The sequence below is a fragment of the Trichechus manatus genome, unplaced genomic scaffold (genome assembly GCF_000243295.1).
Source record: "Trichechus manatus latirostris isolate Lorelei unplaced genomic scaffold, TriManLat1.0 scaffold00056, whole genome shotgun sequence".
In the NCBI taxonomy this organism is placed as follows: Eukaryota; Metazoa; Chordata; class Mammalia; order Sirenia; family Trichechidae; genus Trichechus; species Trichechus manatus.
Window position 1 is genome coordinate 9,028,492 of NW_004443992.1, and position 17,741 is coordinate 9,046,232.

At 37.3% G+C, this 17,741-nt stretch overlaps 2 protein-coding genes and 1 pseudogene across 5 annotated transcripts in view; all 3 read right to left on the bottom strand.

Moving 5' to 3' along the window:
• C2CD6 (C2 calcium dependent domain containing 6) overlaps positions 1–3,209 on the bottom strand; it is a 126,365-nt gene extending 123,156 nt beyond the window's left edge. The window contains exon 1 of the mRNA XM_012556045.1: positions 2,982–3,209. Within this exon, the coding sequence (XP_012411499.1) occupies positions 2,982–3,209 (228 nt within the window). The remainder of the gene's footprint in view (positions 1–2,981) is intronic.
• A 2,842-nt stretch (positions 3,210–6,051) lies between these two features.
• LOC101342592 (alpha-enolase pseudogene) lies at positions 6,052–7,985 on the bottom strand (annotated as a pseudogene).
• TMEM237 (transmembrane protein 237) overlaps positions 7,893–17,741 on the bottom strand; it is a 20,338-nt gene continuing 10,489 nt past the window's right edge. For 2 of the 4 annotated variants that reach the window (XM_012556069.2, XM_004378225.3), the window contains exons 6-13: positions 15,334–15,454; positions 14,454–14,611; positions 13,055–13,178; positions 12,560–12,751; positions 11,945–12,018; positions 11,200–11,293; positions 10,262–10,383; positions 7,893–8,496 (exon numbers count right to left, since the gene is read on the bottom strand). In XM_012556069.2, the coding sequence (XP_012411523.1) occupies positions 8,429–8,496; positions 10,262–10,383; positions 11,200–11,293; positions 11,945–12,018; positions 12,560–12,751; positions 13,055–13,178; positions 14,454–14,611; positions 15,334–15,454 (953 nt within the window). In that variant the 3' untranslated portion in view covers positions 7,893–8,428. Of the gene's footprint in view, positions 8,497–10,101; positions 10,384–11,199; positions 11,294–11,944; positions 12,019–12,559; positions 12,752–13,054; positions 13,179–14,453; positions 14,612–15,333; positions 15,455–17,741 lie in introns of those variants that run through there. The other 2 variants (XM_023732996.1, XM_023732995.1) reach the window with 1 other exon arrangement.

Here is a 17,741-nt window from a genome sequence, read left to right on the forward strand (position 1 = left end):
CAGTGTTTGGCTGCTGATATCTTTGCTCTTTTTTATTTTTAATACTTGTTTTTCTTTTGAAGCCTAGCTTCCTAAGTGTCACCTCTGGATAAGCATCGCTTAGTGGTAAACCATTTATTGGTCAGAAGTACACATGGGGTTGCTATGAGTCAAAGTTGACTAGATGGCAACGGGTAATGAGAAGTTAAGATGTAAAATATACATTGCAAGATTTTGAAGGTGAAGCCCTCAGAGTGAAGACAAAGTCCAAGATGTAGAATCACAGTGAGCTACAGAAAGGAGTTAAGGAGGTTCAAAGAAATGACACTAAAGTGTGGAGTGGGTTATTCACATTTTTACTGAAATCATAAACTACAATATCCTTCCATCTGAGCACTATCTCTAGCTAATCCTTCCAATCATCTTAGTACCTTACAGGTCATAAACCTTTTTTTAAAAATCTCATTGAAACTTCCAGCTGCTTATCCCTCCTTTTCCTTTCACTCAATTCGTTAAACTTTTCCAGCTCCACTTGCTTTCTTCTCCACCTACACCCTCCATCTACAATTACCACATCTATTTTCCTCTGTGTTGTTGTTGTGTGCCATTGAGTCGATTCTGACTCGTAGCCACCCTGCAGAACAGAGTAGCACTGCCCTATAGGGTTTCCTAGGCTGCAATCTTTACGGGAGCAGATTGCCGGGTGTTTTCTTGTGTAGAGCAGCTGGTAGGTTCGAACCGCAGCCGAGCACTTAACCATTGAGCACCAGGGCTCCTTTCTTCTGTCTATACACACACACACCTGTTGCCGTCAGGTCTATTCCGACTCATAGCGATGCTGTAGTTGTTCTCAAACATGAGTCTGTTTAAGAGTCACCCAGGATACTTGTTTAAAATTTGAGCACCTTCCTGGGTCTCCACCCTTCTAATTCAGTAAGTCTAAACCCTATGGGGCAGTTCTACTCTGTCCTATAGGGTCGCTATGAGTTGGAATTGACTGGATGACAATGCTTTTTTTGTTTTTTTTTTAAGGTGGAGGCCCAGGAATCTACTTTTTAACAAACACCTCAGATAATGTGGCTACAGGTGATCAAAGGACTAAAAGAAACACTTCCTCCTATCCAAAGAGGATACTTCCAATTGTGTATTAAAGCCTATAGCTTTCCACCCCCTCAGAGACCTTTATTATCCTCCCTGTCTACTGTTTTTTTTACTGTCTCCTTAAATCCTGGCTGCCAAAATAATTTTTTCTACAAGGCACATCTGATCCATGTCATTCCTCTGCTTAAAACTCGCCAGGTCTTCCTATCACATTTAGTAAAGGTTCTCAACTTTGAATATCCTTGATTCCAGATGTGTTCTAAGCATTACCTCTAAACTACTGCTTTCTAAAATATAATCTGACAGACATGAAATACATCTGAGAGATATATACAATTAGTCTCTCAATTTATCATAACAATGAGTCAACAGTATTCTAAATTTTTGGAATTAGGAAGTTATTTTAGAGATCAAGTAATTTGACTCCCTAATTTTACAGAGAAGGACATCATCTTTTCAGGTACCATTTGTTTCCTGATGAATACTTTTAGAAGCCTGTGTGACACAAGCAGTTTGCGATCGACTGTTGACCAAGAGGTTAGAGGTCCAAACCCACTCAGCAGCTACACAGAAGAAAGGCTTGATGATCTGCCTGTTTAAAGATTACAGCCAAGCAAACCCCATGGAACAGCGTTACCGCGTAATGCATGGGTTTGCCATGAGTAGATTCCACCGCAGCTAACAACTGCTAACAGCAACTTGTATATGCAGTATTTTTTAATAACTTAGGACCAACAGAGAGCGTAAAATTTCCTAATAATCCTCTAACAACTTTGAAAGAGTGAATTTCAACTTGATTCCCATTTAGGTCTCCATCCTCTGGTGGTATCACTAAATATAAACTCAGGAGTTTCACACATATGAAAGGCCAATAACTGACTTTGCAGACATGATGCAAATTTGCTCCTGCAGGTTCATTCTGTAAGAACCTCAGGAATGAAAACAAGGATAACCAAAGTTTCTAGATTCAGTCCTTTATCCACATGAAATCCCAATAATGGTGATAATGATGACAGCAGTTAAGATTTATTGACTTTGTGATTTGCACTGTGCTAAGCACTGTAAACCCTGGTGGAATAGTGGTTAAGTGCTATGGCTGCTAACTAAACGGTGGGCTGTTGGAATCCTCCAGGAGCGCCTTGGAAACTCTATGGGGCAGTTCTACTCTGCCCTATAGAGTCGCTGTGAGTCGGAATTGACTCTCTGGCAACGGATTTGTTTTCTGTTGTTGTTGTTGTTGTTAAGCACTTTATAAGGTTCCTGGAAGCACAGTGGCTACCGTCAGAGGCAGAAAGATGTGACAGTCTGCTTCCATAAAGATTAAAAAACAAAAATAAAAAAAAACCTTTGCCGTGGAGTCAATTCCGACTCATAAAGACCCTATTGGACAGAGTGTAACTGCTCCAAAGGGTTTCCAAGGAGCACCTGGTGGATTCGAACTGCCATTGTTTATGGTTAACAGCGGAACTCTTAACCGCTACGCCACCAGGGTTTCCCCCATAAAGATTACAGCCTTGGAAACCCTATAGGACAGTTCTACGCTGTCCTATAGAGTCGCTATGAGTCGAAATCTACTCAAAGGCAATAGGTTTTAAGCACTTTATATCATTATCTCCTTTAGTTCCTCAAGCCAACCCTGTAAGTAGGAACTAATTATTGTCTTCGTTTTACAATTAACCGACCCTCCAATAAGTTAAATAATTCCCAAAGTGCCACATGTAAACTCTCATTTATACCAGCTTCCAACTTAGGGCAGTCTCCCTCCCTCCAGTTTGCATTCATTGACCCCTTTAAACCCTTTCTTGAATTGAATGGACTGTTAAAGCCACTTTCATGGCCCTCCAGGTGGTCAGGGTAGAGGTAGACGCTGCTTGGACCCTCTCCTCATCCTACTCGCTCACGTTCAGCAGCCGGTGCCCGGGGCCCTCCTTGACCTCAGCCTTGGGTGGCATCATCTTGCCATGCTCCTGCGGGTGGCGGCTAGAAAACTCGAACCCTCTTTGGTGCATGGTATCCAGGGTGGCATAAGGGCTCCTCTGAAGTATAGGGGCCGTGAACAGGGAATGGAGTCGCGCACTATGGTTATCAGCTGAAATGGAAACTCTTCGCGAGTCTTGAGGCAGCTCCATCCCTCCATTCCTCTGTGAGGGCTGTCTGTGCCTAACCGACAACCGCTGCCGCGCAGGCGCAGTCCTCTCGCTGCCGTTCCCTCGCTTTCCCGCCCTCGCGCGCAACAGGCGCCACCCAACGGTGAGGCCAGGCCTCAAACCAGCACAGAGCGTCCTGCGGCTTTGCACAAGGGCCAACTTGGCGAGCCTGGGGCGTCGGCTGTCAGCACTTGCCAGACTATTTCCATCTTCTTTAGAAGGATGTCAGAGCATGCTGGTGGACAGCCAGACTCATTACATGGTGATTAAACACCCTGAGTTCATTTTCCTGTCTGTCCCCTAACCCATCAGATCAGAGCCCTCTTCTTTCTAGGGGATTTACAGTATCATTCATCACCTCCTGTACATTATTATCTGAGCTCCAGATGTTTTATTTCCAACAGTTTAATGAAATAATCTTGTTTTAAAAATAATGTTTAACCTAAAGCTAATCAAACGTCTAGATCTAACCTCCAGTTTACAGGAAATTCAGGAGATTGAGGAACAAAGTAAATGACACCAAGAGGAAAAAATCAGGCATATCCAAAATGTATGTGGAACATTCGAAAACAAAACTGGCTTGGACCCTTCAAAAAAAAAAATCATGGAGGCATGTAAAACGGTATAGCCACTCTAATAACCAGTTTGGCATGCAATTACCATACAACCCAGCAATTGTGCTCCTGGGCATTTACCCCAGAGAAATGAAAACTTAAGTTCACACAAAACCCTGTAAACGAATGTTCACAGCAGCTTTACTCATAATAGCCAAAAACTGGAATCAGCTCAGATGTCCTTCAAAAGGTGAATGGTTAAAGAAACTGCTAATGCATACCTTAGACTACTACTCAGCAATCAAAAGGAACTATTGATACACACAATTTGGATGACTCTCTAGGCAGTTATGCTGGGGGGAGAGGGCCGGGAGCCAATCTCAAAAAATTACATACATATGATTCTATTTATAACATGCTTGAAATGACAAAACTTTAGAGATAGAGGACAGATTAATGGTTGCCAGAGGTTAGGTTGGAGGCTCAGGACGGGTAGGGAGGAAATGGGTTTGGTTATAAAAGGGCAACCTGAGGGATACTTGTGGTTTTCAAACAGTACAGTATCTTGACTGTGGTGGTGGCTACACAAACCTACACAAGTAATCAAACTGTACAGAACATAATACACACATATACACACAAATGAGTACAAGTAGAACTGGGGAAACTTGAATAGTATCTGTGAACTGTTATCAATGACAATATCCTGGTCGTGATATTATACTATAGTTTTGCAAAATGTTACCATTGGGGGAAACTGAGAAATTGTACAATGGATCTTTCTGTATTATTTCTTACAATTATATGGATCTACAATTTTCTCAGTAAAGTTTTCAACTAAAAAATGTTATGGGGTGGAAAAAAAAGATAGGGAGACAATTTTAAATTAAGCTTGATAACAAATGAAATGTGTAGACTTTGACTGGATAATGAGAGACAACTGGGGAAATTTGAGAATGCACTGGATATAAGATGTAACGGAATTATTATTTTCCAGGTGTTTTAATGGTATCGTGTATGTGTACACAAACATCCTTACTTTTAGGAGATGCATGCTGAAATTTTCAAGTTAAGTGCCATGATGTCTGCAACTTACTTTCAAAAGGTTTAGGAAGAAAAAAGGAGGGAGGGGTATATAAAGAAAGGTAAAGTAGATAAGCAAATGGGGCAAATTTATAACAATTATTAACTCTAGGTTGATATAGATTACAGTTGCTACCCTTTCAACATTTTTATGTTTGGTAATTTTCCAGGTATACAGCCCTCACAAGGACTTTGAAGTCTCAAATCCTATAAAGGATCTGCTCACATCCATCCTTATCCACAATTCCTTCCTAGATTCTGCCACTCATATGCCTATGTCCCTCTGGATAGATTATGAGCATCCAAAAGGCAGATACCATGTTTTACTCACTTTTTCACCCTCCAACAAACCTAGTGATTTGATCAAATCATCTATCACAACCTGAGCTTTGTTTCATAGTTGATTAGAAACGATATATGCAGGCCAGGGGTCCCAAATGCTGGCTATTCTACTGGGCATATCACAATCACCTTGGCTAGCTTTTTTTTAAAAAAAAAAAAAAAAGTAGCTTCCCAGGCACCACTTCAGATCTACTAAATCTGAATCTCTGGGGATGCGACCCAGGCAACTATATGTTTTGGTTCTGTTTTTTGAAGGGCAGTATTACTGAATACTTCCTTGTGTACCAAACACACACACATACACACACTCACACACGCCCCACTGGGGATTTGGCCTGTTGACAAGAAAACAAAGTACATCATTAACCACCTACATTTAATGGAGCGAGAAAGATGAGAAAAATGATTCTGAGCCAATCATATAATTACAAGGCTATGACTTCCAAAGGGGTTCCAGATGATCAAGCTTGGTTTCTGGTATAGCAATTGTAATGAGGCAGTGAGATAGAACACTAGCGGGAAAAGAGAGTTAACTATCAAGAGTCCCTGAGAGTTTTGCTCTGATGCCTTGAGCTGCCTGTGTTTAGATCAGGAGGAAAAGTCTATCCAACTGGCTAGTGCTTGTCCAAAGTCTACTTGGCTAGGAGGTTTTTTAAACTCCTTTCTAGAAAACTGAGCTATTTGTTTCTAGCCAAGGGCTCAGATCAACAAGATGCCCATGTTATCTGTCTACTGCAGAGTCCCACCACCAGGTTGGCAATGAAAGTATCTTAAGTAAATGAGCAATGAGAAACCATGATGCTCTACCCGTTGGACTTGACCAGCTTGCACACCAATCTGGTCCACTATGAACTGGAGAAAGTTGCATGAATTCTCATCCAGTCTTAGCAATCTGCTTCAAGCTGGTCATTGTGATATCATTCCCTACCTCCTGAAGACTTGCATTAGCAGTGAACTTCTTCCAAACTTCCCAAATCAACGTGAGTCAAAGGAAATCTTTGAAAGACACCACTGGCTTTTGCCTGATAAACGACTTGTACAGGTCCACCAGCTGGTCAGGGATTATGCACCTGCTGGGGTCATCAGGAGATTTGAAGTTTAGGTCATACTTCCCAGACTTGAAGAAGTCAAAGGCATCCCCATCCATGCCAGTTACAATATTATTAATGTAGCCAGGTTTCCCAATTACGTTCCTCAGCAGATCCTGGGCTTCTTTTTTCTCTAGCACATCTGATGCAAAATGCCCTTCATCCCTAGTTTTCTACTGCTGCCATAACAAATTACCACAAATTTAGCGGCTTCAACAACACACATTTACGGAAAGTCAGAGGTCTGACGTAGGTTTCACTGGGCTAAAATCAAGTTATCAGCAAGGCATTCCCTTCTGGAGGCTTTTAACCAGTATCTATTTCCTTGCTAATTTGTGTTGTTGGCAGAATTCAATCCCTTGCAGTTGTAGGACTGAGACCTTTGTTTCCTTACTGGCTGTTGGATGAGGACCACTCCCAGCTTCTAGAAGCCACTCATTCCTTGGCTCACGGACCCTTCTTCCAGCTTCAAAACCAGCGTTACAATTCTCTGATCCTTCTTTCATCATCACATCTCTCTTGAACAGGTGAGGAAAGGTTATCTGCTTTTAAGGAATCATGCATGTGCTTAGACTGGCCCACCTGGATAATCCAGACTAATCTCTCCAACTCAAGGTTCATAACCTTAATCACATATGCAAAAGCCCTTTTACCATGTAAGGTAACATGTTCACAGGTTCCAGGGATTAGGACATGGACATCTTTGGGGCCATTATTTAGCCTATCACAATCGCTCACATTGTTAGCAGCTTTCTCATATTTCTACTGGATGACATTCTTTAAGTGTAGTAAACCTCAGCTCTAATGAGGATGGCTTCCCTAAAATTTGCTGCACTAACAGGGAGGTCATGCACTCCTGCACAGCCAGCTTGTTGCCAGCATGAGAACCACCACTGATCACACTGAAAGCTGGAACTGGCACAATTGGCAATTCTGTGACAGAAGGAGGATTCCGTTTTCAGCAGCAGCCTTACAGATAGCAAAAGACATTCCTATCACGTGTTCACACCAAATTCAGACCTATTCTCAGAGCCATCCATCTATATTATCAATTTATCAATTCTCTTCTGTTCCACAACATCCAAACACTGCTTGCTAATCAGGGCAGGTCCAATAGTTTACTGATGTGCTCAGTAGCCTGAAAGACAGCTTTTTCCATAGTGAGTCTTAGCATTGTCTTGAGCTCTAGGGCCTCATCGATACCAGCTGAGGCACAATGGAGACAGGTCTGAAGAGACCTTTTCCAGTGCAGAAATCTACCTAAAGAGTGGGATTTCCTTGAGGGCCAAAGATCTTTCTGGCACAGAACCTGAGAACAGGTATGGTGAATTTATACCCATGTTCTTATCACTCAGAAAAGAGGCAGTGGCAAAGGGAGCTGCACAGACCAACTGGGAGTGTTAGCCCAACAAGCACGCCTTGTAGGCCTCTCCTTTATTCCCCTGAGCTCTTGGAGGAGCTCAGCTTCTCTTTTGCTAAATAAGGCTCCCTAAATGATTTTGATGTGCAACCAGATATGGGAACCACTGGTATGGGTTTTAAACGGAAATAAACCTTTTTGGTTACAAATCTTTTCAAATACAGATACATTTCCTTTTTATTAGTCATGAAGTAAAGCGTCTTCCAAGATGAATTATAATTATTACATGATATACAACCACTGAGCCAGTTTCAAAAAACATAAATCTCATATTTCAATTTATTCAGTGAGACATCAAAAATAAATAATGAAGGCCTTTTTCTTTTTTCTTCAACTCTACTCTCTAAATTTATGTTTAAACCTGATATATATTTTGTAACACTAAAAGTATGGCTTTTTTCTACATTTGCACTTTTTAAGATAATCATTATAAATGCAACTAATTAGAAAAAGGAAAATAAACACTTTCACTTGCTGGTTGCTACCTCATTATTTCCTTTGTCAGTAACATGATAATGCTATAGAAATTAATGTCTGGGTATAAACAGCAGACGTAATTTTAACATTTTCCATAACCTAGAGAAATTTTTCAGTATTATATAACCAAAAAAATCAATTATAAACACACATAGACACATCTTACAAAAACAGGTTTTAAAAAAATGGGAAATTTTTTAAATACTGAGTCATTATTACTCTGAAGGTGAGTTGGTATTATGAAGAGGCTTTGATTCCTTTGTCTTTATCAGGATATTCTTCCACATCAGAGGAGAACATCAACTCTGTGGGAGAAGATGAACAGATCATAATTAAAATTGTTTCCTAGTGCCTAAAAAAGAGTTTTATAACTGAGTTATAAAGAATCTCTTGAAATACTGACATAGATACAATAAAAGAAAGCCAGCCATCAAGCATAAGTAAGAATTCTTCGTACAGAAACTTGATTTAAAAGATGAGCTAATGACAAAGGTACACATTTTACATTTTAAAATATTCAAGTTTTAGATTTATTATAAACCTCTGAAAAATAAAACATGTAATAGCAATATAAAAAATATGACTAGGAAATTTAAGTCACTTAGAGAATGCATGAAGATGAAAGTCACTGCACAGCTAGAAGGCCTAATTCTATAATGATCATGATAATATAAAATGTAGGGGACAGATACTGAGGAAGACTTGGAACTAACATTAGGTGTGTGTGTGCCAAGACATCATAAATGTGTTATCCCATTTAATCACCATAACAACCCACTAAGCTACACAATTTCATCCTCATTTTACTTTTTTTATCCACACAGAAATAAAATGTTATATAATTCATATGGCCCTAAGAGAGGATAGGGTCTGCAAATATTTAGCAAATAACATATACTCTGTGATTTAGACTGAAGACTGCACAAGCCAGCTGGATGTAGCTTCAATCCCAACTACAGGGTAGAATGTTGTTAACACTTCTACGTTTAAACTGTTACTTAGTATACATATGTAATTTATTAAAATACCAAGAAATATAGGGAAAAAAATTAAGAATCTAATAAAGACCTCTGATAAAAGTATTAAATGAAATAAAAACTTTAAATAATGAAAAACTACACTGAATGAGAAAAAACAGCAAAACACATAAAAGACTAAAAAGATTTTTTTCACAAATATTTTAAATATATCAAAAAAAATCAACAGGATATTCAGTGGGACAACATGGTAATTATGATGTAAACAGACACATTCATGAATGAAAATATAAAGGATATTACATTTTGTCTTGGTTTTTAAAATGGAAATGTTGGGAATATTCTCAATTCTAAGACAGGTTGTAATTAGTTGATCAAATTGCAGTTAAGTACTCATGATGTTTGAAAAATCAAGGATAAGGCAATAACCAAAGTCCAGATAATATCCATAAAAGTGACTCAAGGGTGAGTAAAACACCTGCCAAGGAAATACAACTTACACTAAACATACTAAGCAGTTGCTAAAGTAGTGCTAAAGGACTCTCAGTTTGCTAATATGATATTCCCTCTTCAGAGGTGTTCCAAAAGGGGGCAGGGACTAGAGATTAGTCCCCCACTTCATACTAGGCACAGTAAAGATATGATCACTAAATGCTTCACTAGACCATGAAGAGCGAAGAATTTTTGCCAAATAGAGAAGAAGGTAAGAATAATTCACTTGAATATGTATCTGACAGAGAGGCTACATAGATGAAGCATAATCTATTTCAAATTAAGAGATATGCTGATCAGAAAGAGACTAAGAAAAGTGAAGAGCAAAGACTTTCTATAAATTACTTGAAGGGTTAAAAGAAATAGCCCCTAAATATGCACGAGGGCCATGGGAGCCCCTCACTGAGTACTCCCAGACTCCAGTTCTCCTAGACTTTGTCCTGCTTCTCTTGGCATTCTGTATCATTTTTTATTTTCACTTTTTGAGGTATTTTGTTTTAAATATGCTTTTGCTATCAGAATATTATAAGCTATAAAAGAAGATTTATAAAATCATTATAGAAGATTTCATGATATTTTAATACTATTTTTTCTTTCATACCTTCACTAAGATCCATGCCAGGCCTATAAGATAAAAAAAGCCAAGATAATCCAACCAGAATGGCTACCACCAGATTCACCACAATCCACGGCTGGAGAATCTGTTCCTCAATTCCTGCCGCCCTAAGGATACAGAAATACTCATTAGAAATGTCTTTATTTTGGTTCATGTATCCAAATATATCTATTTTATGAACTTCAAAAACAAATAGCAGTCCTCTCCTACAGAAATAACAGGTAAAGCATGAAATACAATATAATTTCCCTATAAAATGAACCATATTATATATCATGAGAACAAAAAGCCAAAGGTTACCTGGACTTTAAACACATCCGTTTTGCACATTAATGGAAATATAGTATTGTCAAAAAACTTTTCCAAAAGTTTCCTTCCAACTACTACAGCACTATTCTTCCAGGAAGTATACATCCTTTCTCTCTTTACCCTATGCTCCCAGCCACTCTCTAAAAAAGACTGCCCCTCTGACTTTTGTGAACTGCAATCTCAGCCAACCTGTCAGCTTCATGGTTGGTCACTGATCTGCAGATGGTGGTGCTCCCATTCTGCTCTCTTCTAGTACTGCTTGGTTTTCTGAGTCTATCCCAGCCACCCATTCCCATCACTGTTCTAGGGTATCAGGCTCCCTAACTAGGGGTGAGGGTGCAGGGCTCCTCCAGTCCATCTTCTGATGACTATTCTAACACCATAACCAGATCTAAAGCAGATTTCCAGAAAGAAGATATTTCATTAAAAATAGAATTGTCCACTAACTAGTAGGATAGGTATTTTCTTGCCATATTTTAGAAACAAAAACAGGGCCTTCATTATTACTTATAGATGAAAATATGTAAAAGATTAGAAGGTTGAGAAAAGTAACATTATTTCCACTGTTGCTGTTATTACCATCAACAATTGCTGATACTATTGTGAATTCTTACCAGAGGCTACCATTAGCAGAAGAAGGTGTGTAAAGGTGGATTCTGTCACTTGTCATTTGCTGACTCAGAGATAGTGTAAGAGCAGTAAAGTACACTGAAAAAAGACAAATGAAATTACTAATAATGTATTTTTAACGACCAGGTTTACTTTGAATTAATAAAGACAAAAATAATCTGTACTTTGGTGAATAATATAGAAAAGAAATTTATTTAATTGATTTCAATAGATAATAGCATAATATATTTTTTAAGAATACAGGTAATAAAGGGTCTTTTAAGATGCTCACTATTTCATCATTAGAACTGACAGGAACCTAGAAGATCTTTTAAGAAATTAAATGACTTGCTGAAGGTCCTAAAACTAGTTTTATTAGTATTCTCTTAACTTAGAACAGATGTATCCAAATTATCAGAAAGATATGATCTATGTTATTGAAAAGTAGTACCAGCAGTCTGTTTAATGTCAAGTAGAAATACAAAAGCTAAAAAACATAATTAAGTAGTATAGAGCAAAATATTTAACTTTTACAAGTTACTCAGATCAACCTGTATTGATAAATAAGTCTATCAAAATTATGCCTGCCAAGTTTTTTTTAATTACAAATTCCACTGAACATCTGTAAGTAATGTTCTTAAGTAGCAATAATATAAAGTCTTTTTTAAAATGAAAATTATATTTTTCCTGGCTTGAAATTACAGGGTAACTCAAGTATTACATAGTTATCAAATTAAACTATTTGCTCACAGAAAGATGCTAAAGCTGTTGGATCCAGAGCAAGAAAACTTCGGATTGCTACTGATGTTTTAGCAAAGTCAATCCTAGAAAATACAAAAGCCTCTTGTCACAGTGCAACTGTAAACTTACAAAACTGTTACTCTTTTACTCTAGTTTTCTTCTCTACTCTAATGCTACTACATAAATTGTGAATTACTAGGCTTTAAGTAGTTACTTTATACTTAACATATATACAAGAATATCTTATTTATAAATGATATATGAAACATTTAACTAGAAGACTATTTTAGGCATTCCCTTGGAGTTAAGAAGTCCTGAAGAAGTCCTGAAGAAACAAATTTTATCTGCAAAACTTCATTAGCTTCTACCTTCTTCTATCATCTATATCATTAGGTTATAATAAGTTGTCATTTTTTTTAATGATCCTGATACTGCAGAAGTTTCTGTTTACAACAGTCCTATCCCCCTCCCCCAAAAAACAGAAAAAGGTTTTTTAAAATGTCAAAATAACATTAATATACTATAATTTTATTCTGAAATTGTCATAGTGAGTCAGTGATACATTTAGTTCAACACTTCTTCCTGAAGAGAAGTTAGAAGGATCTCCAGTCACAAGAGTCTTACCTGTCAAAAGCGGAAATTGTACTTAGAGCCAAAAGCAAGTAGAGAAGACTCTGGAATGGATATGCTAAGGTTTTGTACTGTTGCAGAAGGTTTGAGAGGTTCGATAGCTGATCTCCTGCCAGAACATATATCACTACAATATTCCACACAGCACAGCCAGCCAGGAAGCCATGAGAAAAGAGACCAATCATCCTGAAAGAAAAAGCACTTAACTGTTACACAAGAATTACTACAGTAAAATGCTAAATAATTTTTTTAAATCTCTTCACATAAGAATAAAATTCAACATTTCAGGAAAAATTAAAACAAGTTTTTTCTTTTTACTACACTGATTAGATCATTTACCTCTAATTAACTGTTTTAAAAAAACGCCTATATCATTTTAGATTGTCAACTCTGTTAACAGTATTGAACAACCAAGAATTTTTTTTTTTTTTTTTAATTATGGAACCCAGTTAACATTTGTTTTCAGAAAAGTCCAACAAAAGGAGCCACCTGAAAGCCCGGTGCACTGAAAGTGCAACATCTCTGGTCGTCCAGGAAGGCTTCATGTCCATGGACACATCTATGTTTTCTGTGGTCTTTATCAACTCTGAACGATCAGCGGCCTGGAATCGCCCTAAGAACACATAACACAATCATTAACATCTAGCAAGAAAGAACCTGGCAGTCGTTTTTACTTTTCTACACTTAAGTACCCTCGGACTAAGGCTAAAATTTTGCTGTTTTTCTATCTAAAAATCCTCCTTAACTCAGTCCCTATTTCTGAAGGTTTTTTTTTCTTTTTATTGCTTGAACATACTATTTTTTCACTTTTTGAAAAATAAACAAGGCTAATGTATTTTCTTATGAACCCAAAATAGATGCTAAGTTTTAGATATCAATTCTATTTATGAAATACAATAATGAACTTCCAACCCAGAATGAAGTCTAGAAACCTTTAACACAACCGACTGTGAGACCCTGGGTAAGTCATTTAGCCTCTCCAGGCCGCAGGTGTCTCACTGGCCAAAACTCCAAGAACTCTTAGATGGGAATCAAAATTCTAAAAACAATTTATACAAAATCTAAATAGCAAATTTTAAGGACTAAGTTTTATGTTTTGAATTAGTTATTTAGGCAGCATATCCACAGGACTAGAATATGGTCATAATCACTCTTTGGACAGATTTTTCTGAAATACTGGAACCCACTGTCCTATAACCAATACATGCTACACAATGTCAGAACCATTTTCCCAGAGAATATATAGCTAGAATGTTGTGTTTCTTATTTAATATGGTAGTACCATCATACATTTTCTCTCATTTATTTTTTACTTACAGAATTTATATCATCACCTGCTCCCCCACCATCACCACCACCAATTGTAGAAAACGGGAAGTATAACAAAGTTCAAAGAAATGAACAGGGGTGGGGGTGGAGATAAAGAAAAAAAAAATCACATGTAATCCTACAACCGAGAAACAAACACCCTTAATATTTTAACATATTTCCTTCTAGTCCTTTTGTTCTATGGATTTTGCTATAATTGAGATCATAGCATTTTTCTATAGTTGAGATCATACTGTATGTGTGTGTATACACGTTCACTTTTCTTTGGGATCTTTTTATGAAAACTTTTCCCTAAACACTATTTTTAATGGTACAGAATATTTTATTGTATAGATATACCATAACTTATTGAAATTATTCTCCTCCTATTTCCCACTTAGGCTGTTTTATTTTTTTCATTCTCAAGAAAATGCTATGATGATTAGCTTTGTGTATAAATTTGTGTTCCTATTTCTACTTATTTCCTTCATTCAAATTTCCAGAAGTATAATTCCTAGGTCAAAGGATATCCTGGTATAATTTCTAAACAGCTTATGTCTCAAAACAAGGAAATACTTACGGCTTTTTTCCACAAATACTTTGCCTACAGGCTGGCTAATGCCAGTGGGTGCAGTGAATACAGACTGTTGTTCTGGACTATTTTGCTCGTCAGTAATTATATCTTCATCTTCCACTCCTAGTTCATTAGCATACTGTAATTCTGATGGCCGGGTTTTCCTGTAATCAGGGAAAATGTAAGAAAAATGGATGGTTACTGAATTTTTACAGATCTATATAACAAGGTACCTGTGAATATAATGGAAAGAGTCCTGGACTTGGAGCCAAGAAACTTGGTTACTACTCATGGCTTTGTTATTAACTGTTGTTAGCTGTAGCATGTCACCTATATTTCTGTGGGCCTCAGTTTTTTCATCTGGAAAATGAAGTGAATAAACTAGATTTTTAAGGTTCTTTTGAGATTTGAAATATATTGACTCTATATAGATACTGATCACTATTTGTAGAATCCCTTTCAAATACAGACAACAGTGGTATATAACTCCTAAGGCTTAATTTCCTACGCTAAAATATACATTTTTATTTATTGCTAAAATAATTGCAGTTTGAATTCTGTTAACACGAGACAATAAATTATAGTAGCCTATTTTATTATCTTTAATTTTTTTGCTATTTATGTAAAATCATCTATGTTTCTCATTTTTAGAGTCAGCTCCCAAGATTTTTTTATTTAAGTACAGTATTTTACTTTACTCAGTAATTTGTTCTTTTCAAATTTACCTTTAGATTGGTTTAACTGAGAGTTCTGTAACATTACTTATCCTAGATCTATATCGCTACAAATATTTAACAAGACTTAATGACAAACTATCATTTGTAAGCTCCAAATTAAGCATCAGGGTAACCCTGGAGAATATTTAGAAGGACAAATAATTTCTTACTTTGTCTTCTTTCGAGGTTTTTGAATAACTGCCTCCTCAGTTGGCTCCACATCAACGCCATTTTCATTTTGTAATGAAGACGGACTAGACACCTTCTTTTGGGTGAAGGAAGTCTCCAATTCTGAAAATAAAATAAATTAAGTTTTCAAATGACTACAATGTAAAAAGAAAAGTAATGCATAAAATTTTTGTAAGACAAAAGAACTTTGAGAATTTTAACTTGGCAAAAAATTTTTCACCATCTTCCACATTTTTTATTTTTAAAGATTTACACCACTAAATGCTCGATATAAAATTTGAAATTGTTTTAACAAACAATATGGAACAAAATCAAGTAATGTAACACCCAGATTGTGTCAGGGATCCCCCAAGACTACCCCAAGGTTCAGTGATTTCACTAGAAAGACTTAGAAGACTCAGAAGTCATTACACTCCATTACAGTTTGATACTGCAAGAGACAATAGAACAAAATCAGCAGAACAAAAAAGTGCATGGAACAAAATCCAGAGGAAACCAGGTATAAGCTTTCAAGAGTCCTCTCCTAGTGGAATCACACAGGATGTGTTAATTCCTCCAGCAACAAATTGACAACATGTGTGAAATGTTCTCTACCAGGCAAACTCATTAGAGACTTACCACCCAAGGTTTTTACTGGGGGCTGGTTACATATGCACCTTTTCTCTAGCAACTACCAAAATTCCAGACTCCCAAAAGGAAAGCAAATGTTCAGCATAAATCACATTGTTTGCACAGTCTAGGCATAGTGAGCCACCCTTATCATTTAGGGAAAGTTTTATATCCATGTAGGGAACTGTTTGCCAGTCCAGTTCCAGCTCCAGCCAAGGCCCAACCTTGCAAGCAGGACTTTCTAAAGATAGCAGTCTCAGGCCTGCTGTGTTAACTCTTTTATACACACAGGGCTTTAAGTTTAAGCATGTCAATGAGCCTTCTAATCCACTAGCTACTCTTCCTACCTGGAAGTACTGGCTCTGGTTCCCTGAATGTGCTCAGGTCCCTGGAATTCAGTTTTAATAAATATACTTACAGCCTGGGCTGGAAATACAAAGATAAGTAGTACAGTCTACCATGGTCAGGGTCACCCTGAACAAAACAAAACAAACAAACAAAATAAAAAACCCAGAAATTCAGAAAGCTGGAAACCTGCAAGGCTGGGTGCATTCTGGTATCATAATGACAGGTCCTCTTTGGCCCAGAACTTAGGTCCTGAATCTTCTAAAAATGGTCAAGCCATTTTTGTAAATACATTTTCCACAAATTATATAACAAGGTTATTAGCATCCATCATGATATTCAAATCTGCACCCAAGCGAGGAGTTTTAATCCAACTACATTTAGTGAAATAAAGAGTAAGTAAAGCTGGTCTGAACACTTCTCTTTTCCTTCTTCTGCCCTCTCTAGACTCTCATTCTCCTTTCAGATATCCCGTGTTTCCAGGCACTGTGGTATCTCATTTTCACTTGCTTCCCAAGATCGTGTTTCACTTTCCTGACTTTTCTAGTTCCTGCCCCCTACCCGTATAACTCTTCCATCCAATCAGGATCTGAGTTTTCTAACAGGACAGGTAATTTGTCAGGGAAACTAATTTGTATTAAATTGTCCATAGTGGCAATGTTAATAAGAGAGAGTTAATCTCCCAAACTTTCCTCCCCTTCCCTTTGTCTTAGTCTAACAAAGCCAGTCATCCTTTTTCAGTCTAATTATTATAAAATTCATAAATCCTCAATATAGGGAAAATATAAATGAGAAAAGAACATCAAAATCACCCTTAATTTCTCCTTCCAAAAAAGCTGCCACTGTTAACTTTAGTATATCCTTCATTTTTTTCTATGCATATATTTTATAAAAATGGCGTCCTCTGATACACATTATTATGTAACCATTGTTTTTGACTTAACAATATATCACTGGTGGTTTTTCATGTCACTATTCTACTTCAACACTCTTTAACGGGTGCTTGGTATCTATTTAATGAAGAAACATCATTTATTTAACCAGCTTCATGCTGTTAGACACTTGAGTTATTACCAGTCTCTACTCTCATAAATGACTGAAAGACTATGGCTTAGGTTAGACACACTTTAGGCAACCAAGTGACATCTCATTCTGTTATACATAAGGTCACCATGAGTCAGAGCCAACTCAACAGCAACTAACAACTACTCTTATAAATAATGTTGCTGTTCACATCCTTTAATTACTGTAGCTATTGAGTATAAATTCCAAGAAGTACAGACAGACTGTACCAATTAACACGCAATAGTTAAGAGCTTGGTTGCCAACCAAAAGGTCGGCAGTTCAAATCCACCAGCTGCTCCTTGGAAACCCTATGGGGCAGTTCTGCTGTGTCCTATTGGGTTGCTATGAATCGGAATCAACTCAACAACAA